The sequence below is a fragment of the Bos indicus x Bos taurus genome, chromosome 9 (genome assembly GCF_003369695.1).
Source record: "Bos indicus x Bos taurus breed Angus x Brahman F1 hybrid chromosome 9, Bos_hybrid_MaternalHap_v2.0, whole genome shotgun sequence".
Lineage (NCBI taxonomy): Eukaryota > Metazoa > Chordata > Mammalia > Artiodactyla > Bovidae > Bos > Bos indicus x Bos taurus.
The window spans coordinates 13,302,949-13,328,144 of NC_040084.1; the positions used below are offsets into that span (position 1 = coordinate 13,302,949).

At 43.1% G+C, this 25,196-nt stretch overlaps 1 protein-coding gene across 1 annotated transcript in view; it reads left to right on the forward strand.

Annotated features, from left to right (window-relative positions):
- Positions 1-25,196, forward strand: part of CD109 (CD109 molecule) — a 134,555-nt gene that overhangs the window by 7,687 nt on the left and 101,672 nt on the right. Inside the window, exons 3-4 of the mRNA XM_027550947.1 lie at positions 14,506-14,534; positions 22,946-23,176. Coding sequence (XP_027406748.1) covers positions 14,506-14,534; positions 22,946-23,176 — 260 coding nt within the window. The remainder of the gene's footprint in view (positions 1-14,505; positions 14,535-22,945; positions 23,177-25,196) is intronic.

Here is a 25,196-nt window from a genome sequence, read left to right on the forward strand (position 1 = left end):
CTAAGAAGTTGAAAATTGCTTGCCTGCATTTTTGCGCTAGTTTCTTATTTCAGCTGAAGGTGGAGTTGCTCTTTATGGACTAATGGTTCTGCGTGGGTTGGGGGCCAGGCTAGTTTTAGAAATTCTATTGCTGTGATTCTCAAAATGTGAGTCATACTTATTCAAATGTAGATTCATGGTCATCTTCTCAAGACATGGGTAGTGTCTGGGAATCTAAACTTTATTTTGAGCAACCACCACAAGTGAGTCTCAGCTGTGCTAAAATGAGAACAACTGCACTTCAGTTAAAACGGTTCTCATGGATTGTTACCAACCAAGTATTGGAAAGCCTGAGAGTGAGAGGCAAGCCTTTGCAAGTCTGTGATGATTCACGGCAGCTGAAGGCCCCGCCCAGATTTCCCTGTTTGCCTTTCAGGCGGCCTCCAGCCCTCAACCTTGGTGTTAATTTGATGCAATGGAGAAACATGTCTTGGCATTTGATTATGAAGCAGTGATGGAGTGAAGTTGAAAGTGAACAGACTGATTCTTTAAACTCCAAGTTAAACACGTTCTACTCTTCTTCTGACACAGAATGAGTCACTGAAGGCTTGTGGTGGAAACAGAAATCAGATCCTGTAAGAATTTGGGTGGGGTTGCTGTTTGATCCATTATGCTGTTAAGAAGACTTTACAATGTTGGAACTCCTTGTTTTCCTAGTAATATTTCCCGCTGCTAATTTATTATTTATTGCATGGGAGACCTGGGTTTGATCTCTGGATTTGGAAGATCCCCTGGAGAAGGAAATGGTAACAAACTCCAGTTTTCTTGCATGGAGAATTCCATGGACAGAAGAGCCTGCTAGCCTACAGTTCATGGGGTCGCAAAGAGTTGGACACGACAGAGTGACTAACACATGGATTATTTGCTGTATGTGAAACATGAATGAATGGGGCGGGCAGGGCAGAAGGAAGGAAGTTTCAGAGGTGGCAGAAGGAAAAGTATAATATTAAAAGTGCAGAGGCTGAGTTTTTATTTCTTGTTTGTTTAGAAAGTTCAGTGTGGTTGGTAAGTAGTGCTTCTTGTGTGTGACCCTCTGCCTGGTTCTGTTACATTTTACATGCAGAACTATACAGATGTCCATTCATGAGCATTCCACCTCTGCTGATATATTTGGCATTTTGTGGGAACAGTTAGTTCACAGATGAGAGAAGGGAAGGGTGTGCCAGAGGAAAGCACCCGGGGCTGGGAGTGGCAGAACTGAGGAGACAGAGCTGTGTGTGTATGTTTTCTGAAAAGATGTTACTCTCTGCATTAGATGAGTGTGGGGAAACACCCTGGCGGAGAGGCCCAGCAGATAGTTTTGAAATTGTAACCAGGGAGAGAGTTGAAGGCATTGTTTTCATAGAGGCAGACCATATTCCAAGTGTTGGTGGGAAGGCGTGGCATGCCCAAGAGATAACGCTTATGGAAAGAACCAGCCTGATGAATGGAGCTTGGGAGGCGGAAGAGAAGTCAGTGAAATGGCTGGACAGTGAGCAGCCAAGACAGGGATGGGTTGGAGATGCTGAGATGTCTCAGATGACAAGGGAAGAAACAGTACCGAGAAGGAAGTTTTTATTAACTTCCTTTTATTAACTGTGAAGTGTCCTAAAGAGTCAGGGAAGAAAAGGACAGAAGGGCATTGGTGAGCCTCCAGTGAATGAATGCTTCTAAGTTGATTGTTGGAGCAAAAGCAAGTTTTTAGTAATAAATGGGTGGTGGGGAAATATAATCAGAAAATGTAGAACCACTCTTCTTTTAAAAAAAGTGATTGCAGTAGTCTCCTTGATTGTTTTCCCCCGCTCCCTGCCGCCCCCACTGATGCCTCTATGGGGCTTCCAAGGTGGCTCAGTGGTAAAGAATTCGCCTGCCAATGCAGGAGACTCAGGAGACTTGGGTTCGATCCCTGGGTTGGGAAGCAGAAAGTGGCAACCTGCTCCAGTGTTCTCGCCTGGAAAATTCCTTGAACAGAGGAACCTGGTGGGCTTACAGTCCGGTTTGGGGGGCGGTCACAGAGTCAGACATGACTGAGCATACATGCGTGCACCCACACACATCACTCTATAGTCTGTTCTCAATCCAGTGGCCAGCAAGCACGCTAGATTTTGTTACTCCCCATCTCAGCATTAGCATACATCTAGCCTCCCCATGGCCTGCAAACCCTACACGATCTGTCTGATCGCACTTCGCATACCCGCCACCTCACTCTGCAGCCTCTCAGGCCTTCATGCAGGTCCTGCAACACAGCAAGAGTGCCCCCACCTCAGGGCCTCGCACTTACTCGTCTCTCTCCCTGTGATGCAGTCTGCCAGATGTCTTCATGACTCAGCTGCTTCAGGTTTTGATTCAAATATCACCTTTGTAGTACACCACTGTGAAGACCAAATGTCACTCTGTAGTGAAAGGAGAGAGGTGGATCGTCTCTTTAAAGACACAGTAGAGGTGCTTCCCTGGTTGTCCAGTGGTTAAGAATCCACCTTGCAATGCAGGGGACACTGGGTTGATCCCTGGTCTGGGAAGATCCCACATGAAAAGTGAAAGTGAAAATCGCACAGTGGTGTCTGACTCTTTGTGATCTCATGGGACTGTAGCCTGCCCAGCTCCTCTGTCCATGGAATTCTCCAAGCAAGAGTACTGGAGTGGGTTGCCATTTCCTTCTCCAGGAAAATCTTCCCGACCCGGGGATCGAACCCAGGTCTCCTGCAATGCAGGCAGATTCCTTACCAACTGAGCCACCAGGAAAACCCTAGTGCAAGTGAGCCCGTGTGCCACAGCTGCTGAGGCCTTCGAGCCCTGGAGTCCATGCTCTGTAACAGGGAACCCCTAGCACCACAGCTAGAGGCAACCTGCGCTCAGCCTCAGAGACCTAGCACAGCCAAAATAAATAAATACATAAATACTAAAAAGACCCCCCACAGTACTGAGGTAAAGGCCAGGGGTAGATAATTTAGCGTGAGAAGTGGGCTCATGGTCAGGAGCACGGGTGAGTGGATTATGGTTAAAAGCGTGCTTTTCCCTTTGATATAAGAAAGAAACGAAAGAGAGAAATGTTTTGAAGTGTCAGCTTGAGATGAATAAAACTGAAATATGGTTTTAGAAAACCTTGCCATCAGTTCAGTTCAGTTCAGTCGCTCAGTTGTGTCCAACTCTTTGCAACCCCATGAATCGCAGCACGCCAGGCCTCCCTGTCCATCACCAACTCCCGGAGTTCACTCAGACTCATGTCCATAGAGTCAGTGATGCCATCCAGCCATCTCATCCTCTGTTGTCCTCTTCTCCTCCTGGCCCCAATCCCAATGAGTCAACTCTTCACATGAGGTGGCCAAAGTACTGGAGTTTCAGCTTTAGCATCATTCCTTCCAAAGAAATCCCATGGCTGATCTCCTTCAGAATGGACTACCTTGCCACAGTTACCTCTAAATTGTGCAGATCCATCATCTCTTTGTAGAAAGTGGGGATAAACATTAAAAGTAAAAGCTCCCTGAGGAGAGAAACACAGAACTGGAGGTGTTCCCTGGTGCTGCCCTAACCTGGGTCCCTGCTGGACTGTGAGCTAGTGAGATGCAAGAAGGGTGGATACCAGTACTGGCATCAGGGGAGGGTGCACAGGAGAACAGAGAAGAGAGGGGAGCTGTTTGTGTGGAAGTATGCCTCACTTGGGGCTTCCCAGGTGATGCTAGAGGTGAAGGACCCACCTGCCAATGCAGGAGACATGGGTTCACTCCCTAGGTCGGGAAGATCCCCTGGAGGAGGGCATGGCAACCCACTCCAGTATTCTTACCTGGAGAATCCCATGGGCCGGGGAGCCTGGCGGGCTACAGTCCATAGGGTCGCAAAGAGTCGGACACGACTGAAGCAACTTAGCACACACACACATGCCTTGTTTGAAGCTTGAGGGGATGGGGTAGGGCATTTTGCTTTCACTGTGGTTGTAAGTGTGAGAAGAAGTGGACTCGTGGCTCCTCACGTCCTGATCTGGGCTAAAAGGACCTCATACCAAAGGTGCAGTGATAGAACTGGAAGAGAGGAGATGATAGTGGGTCCTTGACCTGCCGTGTCTCTTCTGCCCTCATTCCCCTTAGGAGAATCCATGAGTTGGCTCGCTTCCTTTGCAAGAATGGGATCGAAGAAACTGATCAAAAAGGATTTGGTGGAGGTGGAGGAGTAGGGAGCTGGTGGGCAGGTCTGTGGGTCTTTATTTCTGAAGAAATGATTCATGAGTTGAAATCTGAAAACCAGAGAGGTTAAGTGCTTGGAAACAAACAATGAGGGAAGTGTTTTAAGAGCGCCTGGTAGCTTCTTTTGGCAGGATGATGTTAGGAGTTTATGAAAACGTAACAGGGAGAAATCGTTTAGTATGATTAATTTAACATTTGCTGAAATAATGTTTTAAATCTCCTCAGGAATATAGTTAAGACAGGCATTTACTATTTTGCGAACTCCATTCATTCATTAGGCACCAAATTGTGTATGGCAGAAAATTGATGGCATAATGTTTGGTCATGCACGAAGTTCCTGTTCTCTCAGGCTCCTCACAGGGAAGCAAGGTGGGTTTCATGTCTCGTGCCAACTCAGGTTGGCGGTAGAGCCTGCTGGGAGTGCCGCCACGCTGCTGTTTTCAGATAAAGTGTGCGTTTGCTGAAGTAGAGACCAGGTGGGTTAGCTGGGTCCACCATGCAAGGGAACCAGGAATGTGGTGTGAATGTTGCAAATGAGCCTGTTGGTTTGAAGATGGATGGTCACCTGGAGGGCTACATAGGGACTCGATCCGAAAACACATGGATAAGAGAAAATATGGAAGAGTGGGTGTGTCAAGACACTAACTTGAGAGCGCAGTAAGCTACAGAGGCATGACAGGGGAGGAGTATGAGGCTTTTTGGACTGATATTTTAGAAGAACTAGCTGGGGCTGTTCTATACAGTTTGGGAGATACGGTGGGTCCGAATGGGGACTCCTTAGACACATTGCACTTCCCTGATAGCTCAGTTGGTAAAGAATCCGCCTGCAGTGTGGGAGACCTGGGTTCAGTGCCTGGGTTGGGAAAATCCCCTGGAGAAGGGAAAGGCTACTGACTCCAGTATAACGGCCTGGAGAATTCCATGGACTGTATAATCCATGAGGTCGCAAAGAGTTGGACATGACTGAGCGACTTTCACTTTTTCACTAGACACATTGGAACTGGGCCCTTACACTGCTACTTACTACCTCTGTGGCCTTGGGAAGGTCATTCATCTCATCTAGTCTCAGCTTCTTCATCTCATAAAGGCAACAGTAATGGTACCTACCTCAAACTCTGTTGTGAGGATTAAAGGAGACGATGCCTTAGACAATGCCCTGTCCATTTTGGTAGCCACTAGCCACATGTGGTTTTTGAGCTTGAAATGTGACTCATGCATATAAAGATGAGCTGTGAGTATAAAATACACACTGGATTTTGAATACTTTTAGTGCCAAGCTACTGCTGCTAAGTCGCTTCAGTCGTGTCTGACTCTGTGCAGCCTCATAGACGGCAGCCCACCAGGCTCCCCTGTCCCTGGGATTCTCCAGGCAAGAACACTGGAGTGGGTTGCCATTTCCTTCTCCAATGCAGGAAAGTGAAAAGTGAAAGTGAAGTCGCTCAGTCGTGTCCGACTCCTTGCGACCCCATGGACTGCAGCCTACCAGACTCCTCTGCCCATGGGATTTTCCAGGCAGGAGTACTAGAGTGGGGTGCCATTGCCTTCTCCGTTTAGTGCCAAAAAGTGTAGCAAAACTCAATAATTTGTTTTGGCAATGGTGGGATAATAATTATTTCAATAATTTGGTGGGAATGTAAATTGTTAACAGCCACTATTGAAGACGGTATGGAGATTCCTTAAAAAACTATGAATAAAACCACCATATGACCCAGTAGTCCCTCTCCGAGGCATATACCCTGAGGAAACCAAAATTGAAAGAGACACATGTATCCCATTGTTCATCATAGCACTATTTACAATAGCTAGAACATGGAAGCAACCTAGATGTCCATCAATGAATGAATGAATAAAGAAGTTATTGTACATATGCACAATGGAATATTACTCAGCCATAAAAAGGAATGCATTTGAGTCAGTTCTGGTGAGGTGGATGAACCTAGAACCTATTATACAGAGTGAAGTGAGTCAGAAAGAGAAAGATAAGTATCGTATTCTAATGCACATATACAGAATCTAGAAAAATGGTACTGAAGAATTTATTTATAGGATAGCAGTGGAGAAACAGACAGAGAATAAACTTACGGACATGGGGGGAGGGGAGGAGAGGCTGAGATGTATGGAAAGAGTAACCTGGAAACTTACATTACCATATGTAAAATAGATAGCCAATGGGAATTTGCTGTATGGCTCAGGAAACTCAACAGGGGCTCTGTATCAACCTAGAGGGGTGGGATGGCAAGGGAGATGGGAGAGAGGTTCAAAAGGGAGGAGATATATGTATACCTATGGCTGAGTCATATTGAGGTTTGACAGAAAACAACAAAATTCTGTAAAGCAGTTATCCTTCAATAAAAAAATGAATTAAAAAAACTCATTTTTTAAATGTTGATTACACATTTATTGGTAATATTTTGGTTATATGGGCCTTCCCAGTAGCTCACATGGTAAAGAATCTGCCGCACTGTGGGAGACCTGGGTTTGGTCCCTGGGTCAGGAAGATCCACTGGAGAAGGAATGCAATGGAGAAGGCAACCCTCTCCAGTATTCTTGCCTGGAGAAATCCATGGACAGAGGAGCCTGGTGGATTACAGTCCATGGGTCACAAAGAATTGAACATGACCGAGTGAATAAAATGTTATTAAAATTAATTTTACCCTATTCTTTTTCCTTTTTTTGGTTCTTTTCCCTTTTCTGTGGTGTACTGCTTTGGGATGTTCACCGCGGTGCCTGGCACAGAGTAAACACTTGGGAATGTCAGCTTGTACTGAGCATCTCCCAGCAGGCACACTGCCCTGGTGCCTCCCTTGTGAGCTCAAGCCTGTGGCGTGAGGCCAGGTGTGTCTATATTTTTTTTTTGTATTGCCAGGTGTCTCTGTTGATGGCTCTTTGATTCTGACTGGAGTGGGCCTTCAGCCTTACTCCTCACCCCTTGAGGAAGGAGAATATATATCTTCCTAAAAAGAACACCATACTATAGGGGTCGGTAAACTTCTTTTCTATAAAGGGCTGGATGGTCAGCACAGTAGGTTTTGCTGGCCTGTGGTCTTGGTTGCAGCTACTTGGCCATTGTAGTGTGCAAGAAGCCATAGATGGTGTGAAGCAAAGGAGTGTGCTCATGTGCTAACAGAATTATCTGTGGACCCTGAATTTGGAGTTCGTATAATTTCCATGTGTCACTAAACATTGTTCTTTTTAAAAAATTTCCCAGCTATTTAAAATGCAAACTGTTTTTAGTTCATGAACTGTGCAAAAACGGGCATGGGCCAGACTTGGCCTGTGGGCTATAGATTGCTGACCTTGACATGATGAATGGCCTGTATATTTAGCAGCTCAGAGCTTGGCTTAAATGGTTTTTCATTTGTATAGCACCTAACAATTAGTTTATATTGTACCATTTTATTTATTTTATTTTTAGTGGGCTTTCATTTGACCTATTTTACACTTCATCAGTCTAAATGGAACAAAACATTGTATATGAAACTCTTATTAAGAAATTTGTAGAGCTTCTGTGGTGGCTCAGTGGTAAAGAATCCACCTGCCGATGCAGGACACACAGGTTCGATCCCTGATCCAGGGAGATCCCACATGCTTTGGGGCAGCTAAGCCTGTGTGCCACGACTATTGTGCCTGTGCTCTAGAGCCAGGAGCCACAGTGACTGAAGCCCTTGTGCCCTAGAGCTGGTTACTTTGCAGAAAGAGAAGCCACTGCAATGAGAAGCCCGCGTGCCACAGCTAGAGAAAAGCCTGTGCAGCAGCAAAGCCCCAGTGTGGCCAATAAATAAATAAATAACTAAAATTGTAAAATTCTTTAAAAAGAAACATTTGTAAGCAAGGAGAGGCAGGAGAGAGAAAAAAGTAAAGAAGTATCTAAGGGACCAAAGGACATTTTTTTGTTTTGTTTTGCTCGAAGTACTTTTGTTTTCTGTCTAGAATGAGTTTGTTCACTGAAGAGTTCCTTGGCTTAAAAATGACATTAAATCATGAAGCAGGATCATATTTTAAGGTTTTGCCTTCCATAAATTTGTGGTGGAAACCCCATTTACCACTTTGTCCCTTTGTAATCAGAGAAAATGCTGAATAATGAGGGTATTGATGAGAGAATATTTAATTTGGTAAAGAGATCAAATTTTTTAGCTGAAAAGGTGATTTCCTTAAGTTCTTTATTGTATATTACTGAACAGCAGAGAGCTGTCAAAAGTAATTCACCAGTAAACACTAAGTCAGGCACATACATGGTAGAAAACCCTTTTTTTCCTATAGAGAATATTTCTGGACCCGGTTGGATTTCCAATTACACATTCTCCTTTCCTTCAGCGATTTTCTGCAGAGCTGTTTGGTGAGCACAGATGTCAGAAGAGGCAGCCTATGGCATAATGGAGTGTGTTTAAAAAGTTAAGGAAAGGTTAGTTTTTGAGTATGCTTATTACACGATTTAAAAATAGCTTTGACTCTATTTGTAAATCAAATGACGGCCAGCTCTCAGGCCTGTGCCAAGTGTGAAGCTTTAAAACAAGGTTTCTTTTGAGTGGTTTTGGTGGCTCTGGGAAGGCCAAAGCACTGGAGGATGTTAAGATCGACTTTCTGTGGTAGTAACACAAAAATGATCTGAGTTTTACAGAGTTATCTGCAATAACATTGAGAAGGGCTTCACAGAACATAATGTATGTTTAGTCAGTGATTAAGAATGACATGCAGCTTTTTGGGAGGTGGTTACTATTTCCTGTGTCTGAGTCTCAGCAAAAGGCCCCAGCAAAAAGGAGAAAAAATTGCTTACAACAATTTGCAGATACCATCTATTTCATCTTCAACCTAGAAGCTCCAGAGAAAGAGATGACTATTTCTCATTGGCACTCCTACCACACTGCTCCGAATTTTATATTTTGCTGCTATAAATTATTGCTAGAATGTTAGGACTTTCAAATAAGACTTACCCAGTGCCTGGGAGATTCCAAGCTGCCCTTGTAAATTTAGAGGGAAGACAGCAAGTTAAAAAAAAATGTCAAGTACTTCAAGTCGACCTTTTAATAAGGACACATGGAACAAGTGAGAGGGCTTTAAGTTGGATCTCTTTGCACATTCTTCAAGCCACTTCCTGAATCCAGCAATATTTAGGGGTAGGCAGACCTCTCTCCTGCACCCCAGCTTTTGAGGGCAGCTGTGTGTTTCTTGAGTCTATGGTGGACATGGTCACCTGTCAGAGCAGTGGGACCTGGGCTTGCAGTCCACCCCTTCTTCCAGTTTCTCTCTGATGAGAAAATCCCTCGAAACTTGGACTCTATGAAGAGCTGCATTAAAATTTGCTGTGTGACTCAGGGAACTCAAACAGGGGCTCTGTATCAACCTAGAGGGGTGGGATGGGAAGGGAGGTTCAAGAGGCAGGGGGCACATGTATACCTGTGGCTGATTTATATTGATGTTTGACAGGAAACAAAATTCTGTAAAGCAATTATCTTCAATTAAAAAATAAATAAATTTAAAAAATTAAGAAAAATTTCTATGAATGGGATTTCCTGCACTTCAAATCTGGGTAGCTGGCTTTGAATTGCTGCAGTGCTTGACCTCCTATTAATCAACCTACTGGATTTATTTGGATTGTAGACTCGAAGCTGCTTTTTTATTTTCTCCTTGCTCAGTGTCTTGTAGATAAAAATAAATTACTCTCCGTCCCCTGCCCCCAACACACACGCACACGCACACACACGCACACACACAGCCTTTAGTCTTTGTGAGTTTGCCAGTGATGGGAGGTAACTCTCTTGGCAGAAAGGAAGCACATTGTTTCCTCCAGTCATGGGGCTGACAAAACAGGCAACCCTGATGGTTTATCTTAAAGATGTGAAAAATCAGTGACCCTCTATCATCACTCATGCTGGCTTGTTGGGAGAAGAGCTCCTTGCAGTTTAACATTTTTGATTTTATTCCACTGTGGGACACTGTGGTGGGGTGCCGTGGCCTCCCTCCCAGAACTAGCGCATCAGGGATGAAGACTTATTCTCTGAAGTCGCTGGGGGATGTTGCAGCCCACTGCCTTCTGAGCTGACTCCTCGGGGACTGCACCCACTAGGGAGATTTGCCCTGCACCCTCCTTGGGGGAGGCCCAGCTTCCCCGCCAACCCTACTCAGGACAGCTCTCAGGGGTCGGACTGGCTTCTGAGGGCTCCCGATGGGTGTATCTGGAGCCTGCGTTGCAGCTCCTTCCCTCCTCCTCCCCAGTCCTGCCTCCACAACCCCCTCTTCTCCAGGGCTGGTCCCAGGCGCATGCCTGCTTTTTCATCACCATCTCAGAATTAGCTTCCCAGGGAACCCAACCTTAGACACCTGTGGTTGTTTCCTTTGAAGGTGAGTTTTTCTGATCTTGAAGTTAACTTCAAATGTATCAAGACTGTGTAGTGTGAAGAAGGGATAAAAAGAGCTGAGAAATTGTCCAGTTGGTATCTCCTTTTCAGAAGGTTTTTGTATTACACAAATTGTTTAATGAGCTCCACCACTGCGGCTCCTCTAAGGGCAGGGAGAAACTTCATGGAAGAGTGTCTGGGTTCCCAGTGATGATTAATGTAGAGTCGAGGGGAGCAGGGAGTCCAAGAGACTGTGATTTTGAACCTGTCTGCGTGAGGGAGTAAGGAGCATACACAAAGAGGCTACCCAGGATGTGCAGCTTTTATGTAATCAAAGGTGGGTAGAGTACAAGAACGAAAGTACAACTGCTGGTAGAAGCGGAGGCAGTGGCTTAGAATCTCGGCTCCGTTACTTCTTTTTTATGTGACTCTGGGGAACTCACTTAAGGTCTCTGTGATTCAGGTTCTCATTTGTAAAATGAGGATACTAATACTTAAAATTGCTAGAGAATCTTTTTTTATTTCAAATGTGTTCCAGTTATCTATTGCTGTGAATGAACCACTCAACACTTAGGAGCTTCAAACAACCATAGTTTATTATTTCTCACGAGCCTTAGTCCTTCTACATATACACACAAAATTGGTAATTTGTCTTAGTTATTATCATAATTGTGAAATTTTCTAATTCCATGATTCCTTTTACATTTATTAATTGGAATTCTATGGTAAAGAATAACTTTTTCAGAATGTATATGTATAACAGAATCTCTTTGCTCTACAGGAGAAATTAACATTGTAAGTCAACTATCCTTCAATAAAATTAATTAAAAATAGTAAAAAAAAAAAAGTAACTTTTTCTTCTCCCTCATTTAAATTATATACCAGCATAAATTCATAAGCTCTTATTTTATTCTGTAGGTTATACTCCATTATTTATTTGAATGTTCCAGTTATCTGGCCATTATCATCATCATATTCAATCTGAACATTCACATAATTGAAAAATTATTTTTGCAGATTTCCGATATTATTCCTGACATCATGCATGCCTAGCTTTCCCTATTATCAGTATTGCTCATGAGAATGGTACATTTTTTTCTTACCAAGGATGATCCTGTGTTGTTATTTCATAATCTCCCAAACTTCATAGTTTACATGTTTACATTAAGATTCAGTCTTGGTGTTGTAAATTCTATGGGTTTTGTTGAATGTATAATGACAATTTGTCCATCATTATAATATCATACAGAGTATTTTTACTGCCCTAAAATCCTTTTTTTTTCTGTCAAAGATAAGTTGACTACCTAGAGTAATGAAATTAGAAGCAAAAATAAACAAATGGGACCTAATTAAATTTAAAAGCTTTTGCATAGCAAAGGAAAGAATAAACTAAAGAAAAGACAACCCTCAGAATTGGAGAAAATATTTTAAAATAAACCAACTGACAAGGGATTAATCTTTAAGATATACAAACAGCTCATGCAGCTCAATATCAAAAAAAAACACAAACAACCCAATCAACAAATGGGCAGAAAATCTAAATAGACATTTCTCCAAAGAGGACATTCAAATGGCCCACAAACAGATGAAAATATATTCAACATCATTAATTATTAGAGAAATGCAAGTCAAAATTACAATGAGGTGTCACTTTACACCAGTCAGAATGGCCATCATCAAAAATCTACAAACAGTAAACGCTAGAGAGGGTGTACTGAAAGGGGAACCCTCCTACACTGTTGGTGGGGATGTCAGTTGGTTACCGCCACTATGGAGAACAGCATGGAGGTTCCTCAAAAACCTAAAAATAGAGCTACCGTCTGATCCAGGCAATCCCACTCCTGAGCATATATCCAGAGAAAACCATAGCTCAGAAAGATACATGCACCCTGAAGTTCATTGCAGCACTATTTACAATAGCCAGGACATGGAAGCAACCTAAGTGTCCATCAGCAGAGGAATGGATAAAGATGCGGTACAGATGTACAATAGAATATTACCGGACTGTAAAAAGGAATGAACTAGTGCCATTTCAGAGATGTGGATGGACCTGGAGAGTGTCATACAGAGTGAAGTAAGTCAGAAAGAGAAAAACAGTTGTCACCTAAAACTGCCTATAGGTGGAATCTAGAAAAATGGTACAGATGAACTTATTTGCAAAGCAGAAATAGAGTCACAGATATAGTGAACAAACTTACGGTTACTCAGGGGAGGGGGAATGATATGAATTGGGAAATTGGGACTGACATATGTACACTGCTGTGTATGAAATAGTAACTAATGAGAACCTACTGGGTAGCACAGGAAGCTCTACTCAGTGCTGTGTGTGCGTGCTAAATCCATTCAGTTGTGCTCGACTCTTTGCCATCCTGTGGAATGTAGCCCACCAGACACCTCTGTCCGTGGGATTCTCCAGGCAAGGATACTGGAGTGGGTTGCCTTCCTCCATACTCAGCGCTTTATGGTGGCTTAAATGGGAAGGAAATCTAAAAAAGAGTAGATATATGTATAGGTTTAACTGGTTTGCTTTGCCATACAGCAGAAACGAACACATTGTAGAGCAACTATGCTCCAGTAACAAGTAATAAAAAAAATTGGTTGACTGTTCTCATGGAGTCTATTTCTAGGCTCTCAACTCTGTTCCATTGATCTGTCTATCCTTTTGCTAGTATCACATGCTCTTGATTACTGTAGCTTTATAGTAAGTCTTGAAGTCAGGCAGCATTATTCCTCCACCTTTATTCTTCAGTACGGTTAGCTAGCCTGCGTCTTTTGCTTTTCCATGTAAACTTTAGAGTCAGGTTGTTGATATCCATAAACTCCCTTGCTGGGATTTTGATTAGGACTGCGTTGACTCTAAAGATTGAGTTGGGAAGAACTGATGTGTTGATAATTGAGTTGTTCTATTTATGAACACTGAGCGTCTCTCCATTTATTTAGCTCTTTGATTTCAAAGATTTTTTAAAAAAGTATTTATTTTTAAACTTTGGCTGCATTGGGTCCTAGTTGCAGCATAATGGCTTTCCCTGCAGCATGTGGGGGCCTTAGCTCCCGACCAGGGACTGATCCCGAATTCCCTGTGTTGTAAGGCTAATTCGGCCACTGGACTAGCAGGGAAGCTCTGTGGTTGAACCTGGAGAATTAGGTAACATGTCAAGGGTAGGACTAGTGGTCTGATTGCAGAAGCCACCGGCCTGACCCCTGTTGCATGCTATGCCTGTCTGTTCCCACGGGGTAGATGCCCGTGGCCTCCAGGAGGAGAGGGGCTGTGTCTGTCTTATTTACTGGGTTACCCTTAATAAGTGTTTCTTAAATGAATGAAGAAACTGAGGGCCTGTTATCACCTATAAATTCATGTCACTTAAATGGGAACTTTGAATAAGTACTGTTTTATTTTTAACTTCGAACATTTTTCCCTAGCAGTAAATAGATTTGATGAGAAGTTGGCATGAGTTAAATTAGCAGTCTTTGTTTAGTAACTTACATGAAAAAAGTCTGCATCGTTTTAATACTAATGGGTCAGTTAGGAGTCCCAGCTCAACCCTGATGTGACTAATGCCTTCCTTTTTTCTGTCTGTCATGAGTGTATGAGAAATGTTCATTAGAAATGAACCTCAGCTTCTTTCTGTACACTGTATGAAGTGTCCCTCAAATATTTTTAACCGTAAAACAGCAAGAGGAGCAGCAGCAACACTGACACCAAAAATGAACGTGGAAAAGAGAAGCAGAACCTAGGTTTTGGGAAGAGGTTCACCCACTGATAGCCTTTTAACTCTTTGGCACAAGGATATGTATAATCTCTCAGGGGTTCTGGGCTTTAATAAAGTTGTTTTGGCTTGGCTAAATAAATTTGTGATTTAGTAAGTTTATGATACCCTGTATATTTGAAAGAATATTAGGAGAGTCTTAATGAGTTTTATGTTATATCATCATATTCAAATTATGACTGTTTTCTTCCCTGTTTTCCTTTTTAGGCTCTTTCAAGACACTTATTCTTCCATCAGTAAGTATTTATTTTAAAACTTTGGTTTCATAATTATACATCATGTCAGTGAAATGAATTTCCGATTTTGTTGACTTTCATACTGATTTGCGTGCCTTGTGAGTTTGGCTGGAGTTCAGTTCCACCTTCAGATTATTTAAGGATAATATTACTCCAGGGAGATGGGTTATTAGCCTCTTCAGACTCATCGCAGAGATTTTCCTTTTGTCAAATAGAGAACTTCCTGCGGGGAACTGGCCTGGACTATTTGCACAGGGACCTGGGTGGGTTTGGTCCTGCTTCTGCCCTAATGAGCACAACAGTCTTGGGTGTGTCATTATTGCTCCCTCCCAGTTTCTTTGTCCTGGAAAAGGGCAGTGCCTCGCTGAACAGAATTGTTGCTTGAGGCAAAACAAACAAACAAAAATCAGTAATTGATACTGATCCTATCTTGGATTAAAAGTTTGATATTTTGTGTGTCATAATTCTGTATTGCTTTTGCTATTTATTATTGAGTTTTTCTGCTATTGAGTTACTTGATTATTGAGTTTTTTGGCACACTCTTAAATTTTACACTTGAGGCAAGTGCCTGGCTCACCTCACCGTGGTCCCAGCCCTGGAGAAGGGGATAAAAGTGTAGTCTGTTTCATAGAGGCTACCTTGGAGGTGAAATGAGATGTAAACATGCTGTGGCATCTGCTGTAGAAGTGGGAAGAGTTAGCGGATTCATGTTGATGTGTAGCAAAACCAATACAATACTGTGAAGTAATTAATCTCCAGTTTAAATAAATAAATTTATATTTTTTTAAAAAAGAAACCTGGTTATTCAATGTTGCTTAACTAGTCCTACTTCTCATAGCTTTGATTTGGAAGTCTGTCCTTTATAACTGTTTTCTTTTGGAGCGTCACACATTTAATGTATAGTTAAACACAGCATCCACCAAGAGGACAATTTGGTGTACTTTTCTGGGACTAGATGAGTAATGACTTTGACCTTGACACATTACACACTTATGTAGGGTCAGCATCTCCCGATAAGCCAGGTTCCCCATTACCTCTTGAAGTTTGCTTATTAAGCACATTCAGAAACCACATTCATTTTGAGGGGGAGTTCTTAGTGAATGGGCTTCCCTGGTGGGTCACTGATAAAGAATCTGCCTGCAATGCAGGAGACCTCCGTTCAATCCCTGGGTTGGGAAGATCCCCTGGAGAAGGGAATGGCTACCCACTTCAGTATTCTTGTTTGGAGAATTCCTTGGACAGAGGAGCCTTGTTGGGGTGTGGGGGGAGGGCTACAGTCAGTGGGATCACAAAGAGTTGGGATGCCTGAGTGACTAACACTTTCACACTTTTCACACTCTTAGAGAATACAGTGCTCCCAAACAGTTCTTCCCCCTGGAGTAGGAAATGGCAGCCTGCTCCAATATTCTTGCCTGGAAAATTCCATGGACAGAGGTGTCTGGTGGGCTACAGTCCATGGAGTTGCAGAGTCAGACACAACTGAGTGACTGAGCACAAACAATCCGTTATAAAAAGGCCTTGATTTTATTCAGTCTCTAAGTTGTATCTGTCTCTTTGCCACCCCATGGCCTGCAACATGCCAGGCTTCCCTGTCCTTCACTGTCTCTGGAGTTTGCTTAAATTCATGTCCACTGAGTCAGTATTGCTATTTAATCGTCTCATCCTCTGCCACCCCCTTCTTTTGCCTTCAATTTTTCCCAGAGTCAGGGTCTTTTCCAGTGAGTCGACTCTTTGCATCAGGTGGCCAAAGTATTGGAGCTTCAGCTTCAGCATCAATCCTTTCAGTGAATATTCAGGTTGATTTCTTTTAGGATTGACTGGTTTGATCTCTTTGCAATTCAAGGGACTCTTAGAATCTCCAGCACCACAGTTTGAAAGCATCAATTCTTCAGTGCTCAGCCTTTTTTATGGTTCAACTGTCTGTACAAGTCATCTGTATGTGACTACAGGAAAAACCATAGCCTTGTCTATACAGATCTTTGTCATCAGTGTGATGTCTCTGCTTTTTAATACACTTTCTAGATTTGTCATAGCTTTTCTTCCAAGGAGCAAGTGTCTTTTAATTTCATGGCTGCAGTCACTGTTAAAATCATGGCTGCAGTGATTTTGGAGCCCCTAGAAACAAAATCTGTCACTGTTTCCATTTTTCCCCCATTATTTGCCACGAAGTGATAGGACCATGAACTTAGTTTTTTGATCGTTGAGTTTGAAGCCAGCTTTTTCACTCTATTCTTTCACCCTCATCAAGAGGCTCTTTAGTTTCTGTTTGCTTTCTGCCATTAGAGTGGTTTCATCTGTGTATCTGAGATTGCCAATATTTCTCCCAACAATCTTGATTCCAGCTTGGCATTTCACACCATGTACTCTGCATATAAGTTAAATAAGCAGTGTGACAATATACAGCCTTGACATACTCCTCTCATAACTATTGTATTTCTTACCTATTACGTTTGTACTTACCTTACTAAGAAATATACTGCTGTAATAATAGAAAGTAGGGGCAGGGGAAATGAAGGCATAAGTAGGCAGAGTGGGGTTAAGAAAACCCCCAAACTTAATGACAATAAGATATTAGACTGCGTTAATACGACCTCAGACTTTAGGTGCTGGCTCCCCATGTCTGTGTCCCTAACTCTGTTGAAAGAATATTACAATGAGAAGATTAAAATAAATCCTGTGTGACTTAATTGTCTGATAGCAGAAGAGGGTGAGATTTAAGTTCAGGAAGAACAGCTTGAAGCATAGTAACTGCTTTCCTCAAAGAAGTCCACAGCTGCACTGGCTGGAGGGTAGTGAGGCTGGAAGGAGTAGGCGTGTGGGTGGGACCAGAGCACTTGGTCTGGGATTCCAGTAACCCTCCTCTACACTGTACTCATCCCATTTATCATTAGCTGCAAATTTCACTCCTGTTATTCTTTAAAGAAATTTTTAAAATTTATTTTTGGCAGCACTGGGTATTTGTTGCTGCACGTGGGCTTTCTCTCGTTGCAGTGAGCGAGGGCTGCTCTCTAGACAGGGTTTGCAGGCGTCTCATTGCAGTGGCTTCTCTCGTTGGGGAGCACAGCTGTGCTCAGTAGGCTCAGTAGCTGTGGCACAGAGGCTTAGTTGCACACAGGCATGTGGGATCTTCCTGGACCAGGGATTGAACCCGTGTCCCCCCCATTGGCAGGTGGTTTCTTAATCACTAGACCACCAGGGCGGAGAAGGCAATGGCACCCCACTCCAGTACTCTTGCTTGGCAAATCCCATGGGCGGAGGAGCTTGGTAGGCTGCAGTCCATGGGGTCGCTAAGAGTCAGATGCGACTGAGTGATTTCCCTTTCACTTTTCACTTTCATGCATTGGAGAAGGAAATGGCAACCCACTCCAGTGTTCTTGCCTGGAGAATCTCAGGGACGGGGGAACCTGGTAGGCTGCCGTCTATGGGGTCGCACAGAGTTGAGCTCGACTGAAGCGACTTAGCAGCAGCAGCAGCAGACCACCAGGGAAGCCCTACTATTATTCTTTAAAGTCTTAACTATATGAAATACTTACCCCAGTATCTCATATTTGTCTTTAACATTATTTCTGTTGTATATAGATATAGCAATTACCTGTTGAAAACTTTACTAGAGCTTATATTTAGGACTAGATCCTTTTTTAGTAAAACAGAACTTTAAAGACTTAGTCATAAAGTGTCTGGGAAAATTTGATAATGCTTGGCAAAAATAGAAGGTTCTGCATTTTTATGAGTTTTCAATGAAAATAGACCCATCTTTAAAAGCATACTTGCATTCTGATGTTTGCAAATATAATATTTAAAATTAGTTTTTAAGGTCCTCATGAATTTTTGCTATAAAATATGAACATTTTGGCTGTATTAAAACAAATGTGTTTTTAATATCTGACTGGCTCATTGTTTCTGCTTCTGATATAGTGAAGTCAGCCTTCAATAAGAAGTAAATAAAAAAAGCAATTTATGCTTAACATAAAGGTTGTTTTTTGTATAAAATATGCTGGAAAAAGTTTCTGTTATTCTCTTTGTAAATAAAACGTAAAATGAGGGAGTGGCTTTTAAAATTAAAATGCTTAAAATTTTTTAAAATTGTATTTTGGAGTATAGTTGATTTACAATGTTGTGTTAGTTTCAGGTGTACAGCAAAGTGAATCATGTATGCATATACATATATCTATTCTTTTTCGGATCTTTTCCCATATAAGTTATTACAGAATATTGAGTATAGTTCCCTGTGTTATGCAGTAGGTCCTTGTTGATTATCTCTCTTACATATGAAAGTGAAAGTTGCACAGTCGTGTCTGAATCTGTCCATGGAATTCTCCAGGCATGAATACTGGAGTGGGTTGCCATTTCCTTCTCCACATCTTCCCAACCCAGGGATCAAACCCAGGTCTCTGGCATTGCAGGCAGATTCTATACCAACTGAGCCACTTGGGAAGCCCCATCTTACATATAATAGTATGTATATGTTAATCCCAACCTCCTAATAAAATTAGAATGCTTTTAATGTTTAATTACTAATATATTTTAAAATAGAAACTATCATCTTAAGTTTCTCAATTTTATTTAGAAAGTTATTGAAATTGCCATTACTTTTGGTAACTGGAGTTATTAGTGAAATAAAGTAGTTTTGAATACTCTTGTGTCGTCTCAGTTTCCTTAAGACAGTTAATCTTTCAGAGAAGGTGAGATGGTTTTAGATGGGCCAGGATAGAATCAGGAATCTGTTGTCACTTTGGGGTTTATTGTCCATCAGGGACTTTTCTGAGCATCCCTCTGTCATGTAGAGAGCTCCCCTCGCTGGGTGGGGAGCTGTCATCCACCTGGAGGGTTTGTGTTTATGTATACCCAGAACAGACTTAGCATAACGGAGAATCAACAGTGCTCAGCTCAGGTGCTGGTTGATATCTTGTTGATCTAAGTCCCGGGGAGTGAACACCCCCGGCCTGTTGTCTTGCTGTCAGACAGTGTCTGTCTCTGGGTACCACGTCTTTTCCCAGCCCTGCGACTTCAGCTGAACACATAGGATCCAAAACCTCTGTAGGTAAATAATTGGTTCTTGTATAAGAGATAAGGAACCCCTTTATTACCAGTTCAGGGAACTCTTCAGTAATTGTGGGAGAAGGTGGGAGGCAGTTTACCAGCAGAGATTCAGGAGGTTTACTACCTTTGATCCTCACCACCATCGGAAGCAGGTTACAACTGACTGCGGGTCCGGCACAGGGAGACTCTTTCATGAGGATTGCTTAACATCCCCAGTATTTCCTCCAGTCTCCTTCTCACTGTGTCCTTCCACTGTTACCAGTGGATGGCCAAGGTCTGTGCTGACAGGTGACACGGTGACACCCTGCGCCGTGCAGGGATGCCCCCCGATTCATGGGGACATCCCAGGTCCACTCTGACAAGTCCACATTGTTATCTCTGACTTTCCAGCCCTAGGATCATCCCCAAGACTTTGAGGATCCTAAATCGCCCAAATTTTACATATGAGGAGGTGGGATTTCTACCAGGGGAGGGTTGAAAAAGAGAATTAGGGTAACTGAAAGGAGCAGAGAGTCAGTACTGTCTCCTCTTGTGTATCAACTCCCTGAAGGAGGATGGAGTAGGAGACAGGAAAAGTCCTTGGACACCTTTGTGTCACTTCTAATTCTCTAACTCTTTGACTTTTTGTGGTTAATAAGTCTTTAGTTGCAGGCCTCTGCATCAGTAATTTGGTATAAGTCTTTAATCTACTGGAGCTTTCCTGGTGGCTCAAATGGCAAAGAATCTGCCTGCAATGCAGAGACCTGGGTTCGATCTCTGGGTTGGGAAGATGCCCTGGAGAAGGGAATGGCAACCCATTCCAGTATTTTTACCTGGAGAATTCCATGGACAGAGAAGTGTGGTGATCTATAGTCCGTGGGGTAGCCAAGAGTTGGACACGACTGAGCGACTAATACTACTTTAATCTACTGTCTGTTCTGTGCCTCTAAAAATGATACCCAAATCATGGAGAGACATGCCATCTAATCCCATATTTTAAAATCACAATCTGTTTATAAATCTGTGGCATATACAAGCAAATGATATGGTGGTTCCTGGCATATATATTTTCCTGCTTACCTTCCCTTGTGGCTCAGCTGGTAAAGAAACCGCCTGCAATGCGGGAGACCTGGGTTTGATCCCTGGGTTGGGAAGATCCCCTGGAGAAGGGAAAGGCTACCCACTCCAGTATTCTGGCCTGGAGAATTCCATGGACTGTGTAGTCCAGGGGGTCACAAAGAGTTGGACACGATTGAGCGACTTTCACGTGTACTCTTGTGTACATGCTTACAGAATTGAACACTCCGTTTAAAAGAATCTGGGGACTGATTCTCATCAGTAAAAGAATCTCATCATTTGAGAGAATAGAATAGGAGGATGCAAGTGCTAGGCTAGGTTCTCAGCCCTCTAGGGTGTACGTCTTTGGTTCATGTTGAATTCCAAGCTCTAAGGTGCTCAGTGAATGTTTGTTACAGGAAAGCAAAAATCAGTACTAGAGGTCATTTGAAGGTGATATGACTGTTTCTCCTAACAGTTTATTATGAAAATATTAAATATCAAAAAAACCTGAAAGAGTTTCATAGTGAACAGTCTTATAGCTACCACTTAGAATCTACTGTTAACATTTTACCGTACTTGCTTTATCACATAGTTAATCTATCTACTCATTTCTCCATCCATGAATTCATCTTATTTTTAAAATGCTTTTCTGAGTGAATTGCAAACATCAGTATTTTTCTCCCTGTTGTGTCGGCGGTTCATCAAGTTTCTTTCATATTCTTACCCGTATTGCTGGCTTTTTGGTGGCTGCTATTGCTGGAAAATCTCCTCAGAGCCCTCTGTGGGCAAATCTTATTTTCCCAAAGGAGGCAGAATGTCATTTCAGAATCTCGGGTTTAGGAATATGAAGACGAACTAAAAGTCAGGTGTGCTAGTTATCTACTGCTGTGTAACCTACGGTCCCCAAACGCTGGTGTAAAACAGTCAGAGAATTTTATTACTTCACACAGTTTCTGTGGGTCGGGAAGCTGGGGGCTGTGTAGCTGAGCAGGTCTGACGTGGGGTCTCAGGAGACGGCGCTTCCCGAGCTGCTGACCTCTGCAGGCGACCCTGGGCCTGGGGGTCCCCGGGAAGGTTGCTGTTCACATGGCTGGCAGGTGGGCTGTGGCTGTTGGCCTCTGTCCCTCCCCACATGGCCTCTCACGGGCCTCTTGAGTGTCCTCATCGCATGGCAGCTGACTTCCCCCAGAGCCTCGGATCCGAGAAAGAGAGAACCAGGCAGAAGGTATCTGGTTAATGACGCAGCCTCATTCTACTCCTGAGGAGCAGGTCACTGGAGATTGAGGCTCCCCCTTTTGCAAGGAGAAGGGTCAAAAAATATTTGGACATGTTTTGTTTAAAAAAACTTTTTATTTTGTGTTGGGCTATAGCCGATTAACAACCTTGTGATAGTTTCAGATGAACAGGAAAGGGACTCCGCCATACATGCACATGTTGGATACGTGAATGGATTTCTCCCCCAAACTCCCCTCCCAGCCAGGCTGCCCCATAACACTGAGCAGAGTTCCATGTGCTGGACAGTAGTAGGTCCCTTTTGGGTATCTATGTTAAATATAACAGTGTGGACGTATTTTAAAACCACCACATGAAGGCTCTCATTCGAGTATATAGCTCATCCCAGGTCTGAATCTCAGCCAGTGACCTGGAGCAACTTCTTTCACTCTTTCAGGCCCCCCAGGTTCCTGGTTTGTAACCTGGCATTTGTTAGAGCATCCCCCTGAAGGATTGTTGTGAGGTGGAGCGAAACAGCGTGTGTAAGTTGCTGAGTGTGGCTTCTGGTCTGTCAGTGCTAGAAGGTAGGATTTCCACTAGTGACAGAAACGGTAACAGTATCGGTGCCATCAGACTTACCAGGACTGTGACACGATGCACAGGGTTGGTCAAGAGAGTGCATCTTGGCACAGGAAAGAGATCCTGGAGAGAGAATGGCAAGAAAACCAGTCTTGTGCCAATGTGCCTTTGGGCTGCCTCAGACAGGGCAAGGCTTGGAAGCGAATGCTGAAGGGTGTTCTGACTCACAGTGACTGTACATGCAGAAGAGTTTGTACTTGGAATAGGAAGTGACAAGGTGACTGCTGACAGGGCTGTGGGGCGAGGCTCCTGCAATCCGGGAACCTCGAGATTTAACTACAGAGCAAACCCCAGGGTGTCAAAAGAGGGAAAACAAATTTTTTAATTGTGCCTAGGAGTGGCACACTTTTCAACCTTGCAATTACTTTTGATAATACTGTATATTTAAAACTTCAATGCTAACTTACAATTAAAAACATTTTTGAGGTAAAACGATGAGACCTTGGTACATCTGATGTCTTCTTTTTTTTTTTTCCCCCTAGCTACCTCTGAACAGTGCCGATGAGATGTATGAGCTCCGTGTCACCGGACGTGCCCAGGATGAGATTTTATTCTCAAATAGTACGCGCTTATCATTTGAGACCAAGAGAATGACTGTCTTCATTCAAACAGACAAGCCCCTGTATAAACCAAAGCAGGAAGTGAAGTTTCGTGTTGTTACACTCTTCTCTGATTTTAAGCCTTATAAAACCTTTTTAAACATTCTAATTAAGGTGAGTGCCAGGTGGAAATGAAACTGGGGCTTCAAGCCAGCTCATGGAGCTCTCTTGGAAGTTCTGCTGACATTATTGGTCCTGGGACATCTTAGGATTCACGTGGCTAAGCTCCCCTCCTGATGTGGGATGGTTTCCCTAGGAAGGGGATGGTAGAGCATGGGTTAAGAGCTCAGGCTCCAGAGTCAGCCTGCTTGGGTTTTTGTCCCGGCTTCGTCACTGATGAATTCACTTGTCAAACATGTTAAACCTCTGTGTCCTTGATACAGAGGGTGAGTCCTTGCTCACATTGATGTTGTATCCTGGTGGGTAGTGGACAAATAATAAATTAACATACAAATATATATTAAAAAAGAATAAGTGTGTGTATGTGTGAAAGAGAGGGAAAGAGCTTGTGTTTGCTGTTTTCAATAGGGTTGTTAGAGAAGTCCTATTGAAACAGAGACCTACAGGAAATAGTAGACCCTACAAACAGAGGGAATGGCATATGCAAAGGTCCTGTGGTAGGAACTTGTTAGGGCCATTGGGGGAGTAAACTAGCAGAGCACTGTTGACCAGAAAGTGAGTGGACAATATTAGGAGATAGGTCAGGTATAAGTAGGTTGACTGGAGGAGGGGCTGTACAGGATTTTCTTGGCTATGATATGGACCTTGGATTTTACTGTGAGGGAAATGAAAATTCACTGGAGAATTCTAAGGAGAGGCATGATATGATTTGACTTAAGATTTTAGAAGGATCACTCTGCTCTAAGAAGTGCTTAGAGGTGCTAGCTCTGTGACCTTGAGGAGATGAATCAAAATCTCTGAGCCTTGGTTTCCTTATTTGTAAAATGCATAAAAATAATAATACCTTTATGAGGATTTTGTGAGGGAGTTCAAGTAGAGCATTTAGAACTGTGTGTAGTGCATAGAACATGCTCACTAAACATTAGCTAGCTGTAGAAACCCCATTTGGCAGGAAGTCTTTGGCCTCTGCTGCTGGAACACTCCAAGCTCTGAAAGCAGTGTGGTTAGCAGACCGAGTGCTTTCTAGTGAGAACCAAGCTGAAGATGGCTGAGATCCAGGTGGACCTGGTTTTCTACATGTAAGCCGAGGAGAATATTAGACATTTGATCAATGGCATAGAAATCGGGTGAGCAACTCATCCCAGTTTGCTGGGACTCTCTTTTGAAAAATCCCCTCAGTCCCAGCACATCGGTTATCCTAAATGTTCTGACGAATAACAGACTGGAAGGTAAATTTAGGCTTTTTATTTCAGTATCTTCCTATTCTTCTTAGTAGTTGTTGTTGTTATAAGTTAAACAAACACAGAAATCTAGCAAACAAACATATATACATATAACTTAAAGCCAAGATATGTTTGTAGCAAATACCACATAGGTTGGCATGTTCAATGCAGATTTCTTGAATGGCACTGGTATTAGTTCAGAATTTGCAGCTCTGTGAATTTCTGCCTTTGCTGTGTTGGAATAAAGCAGGTCACCATAGTGAACAGCATTTCTAAATTCATATAACTCTGAATGGTGTTTATGGATGCCATTCATACTGTCCGTCATCCTTTGTCCACAAATACTGAGTGCTCTGTGTAAAAGAAGGATTCAGAAGTTAATGTCTGTCTGTGTCTGGCTGTTTGCATTAGATCTGCCTGTTTTCTGTCTCAGTTGAGTACAAGTCAGCCCTGGATAAATGGTCTGTTCTAGGCGTTAACCCAGAAGGAACCCTGCTGATTCTGTTTTGTGGATTCGCTGGCTCCTCTCTCAGATTTTGGACTTGGCCTGACACATTTGTCTTCCCCGGAAGTGCATGGAGTGCCTTCCTTTTGCTGCTTCTGGTTCCGAGGGATCCTGTTGGCCTGGCTGATGGGTGGCTCCCTCGGTCAAGTGAAGTGAAAGTCGCTCAGTCGTGTCCGACTCTTTGCGACCCCATGGACTGTACAGTCCATGGAATTCTCCAGGCCAGAATACTGGAGTGGGTAGCCTTTCCCTCCTCCAGGAAGTCTTCCCAACCCAGGGATTGAAC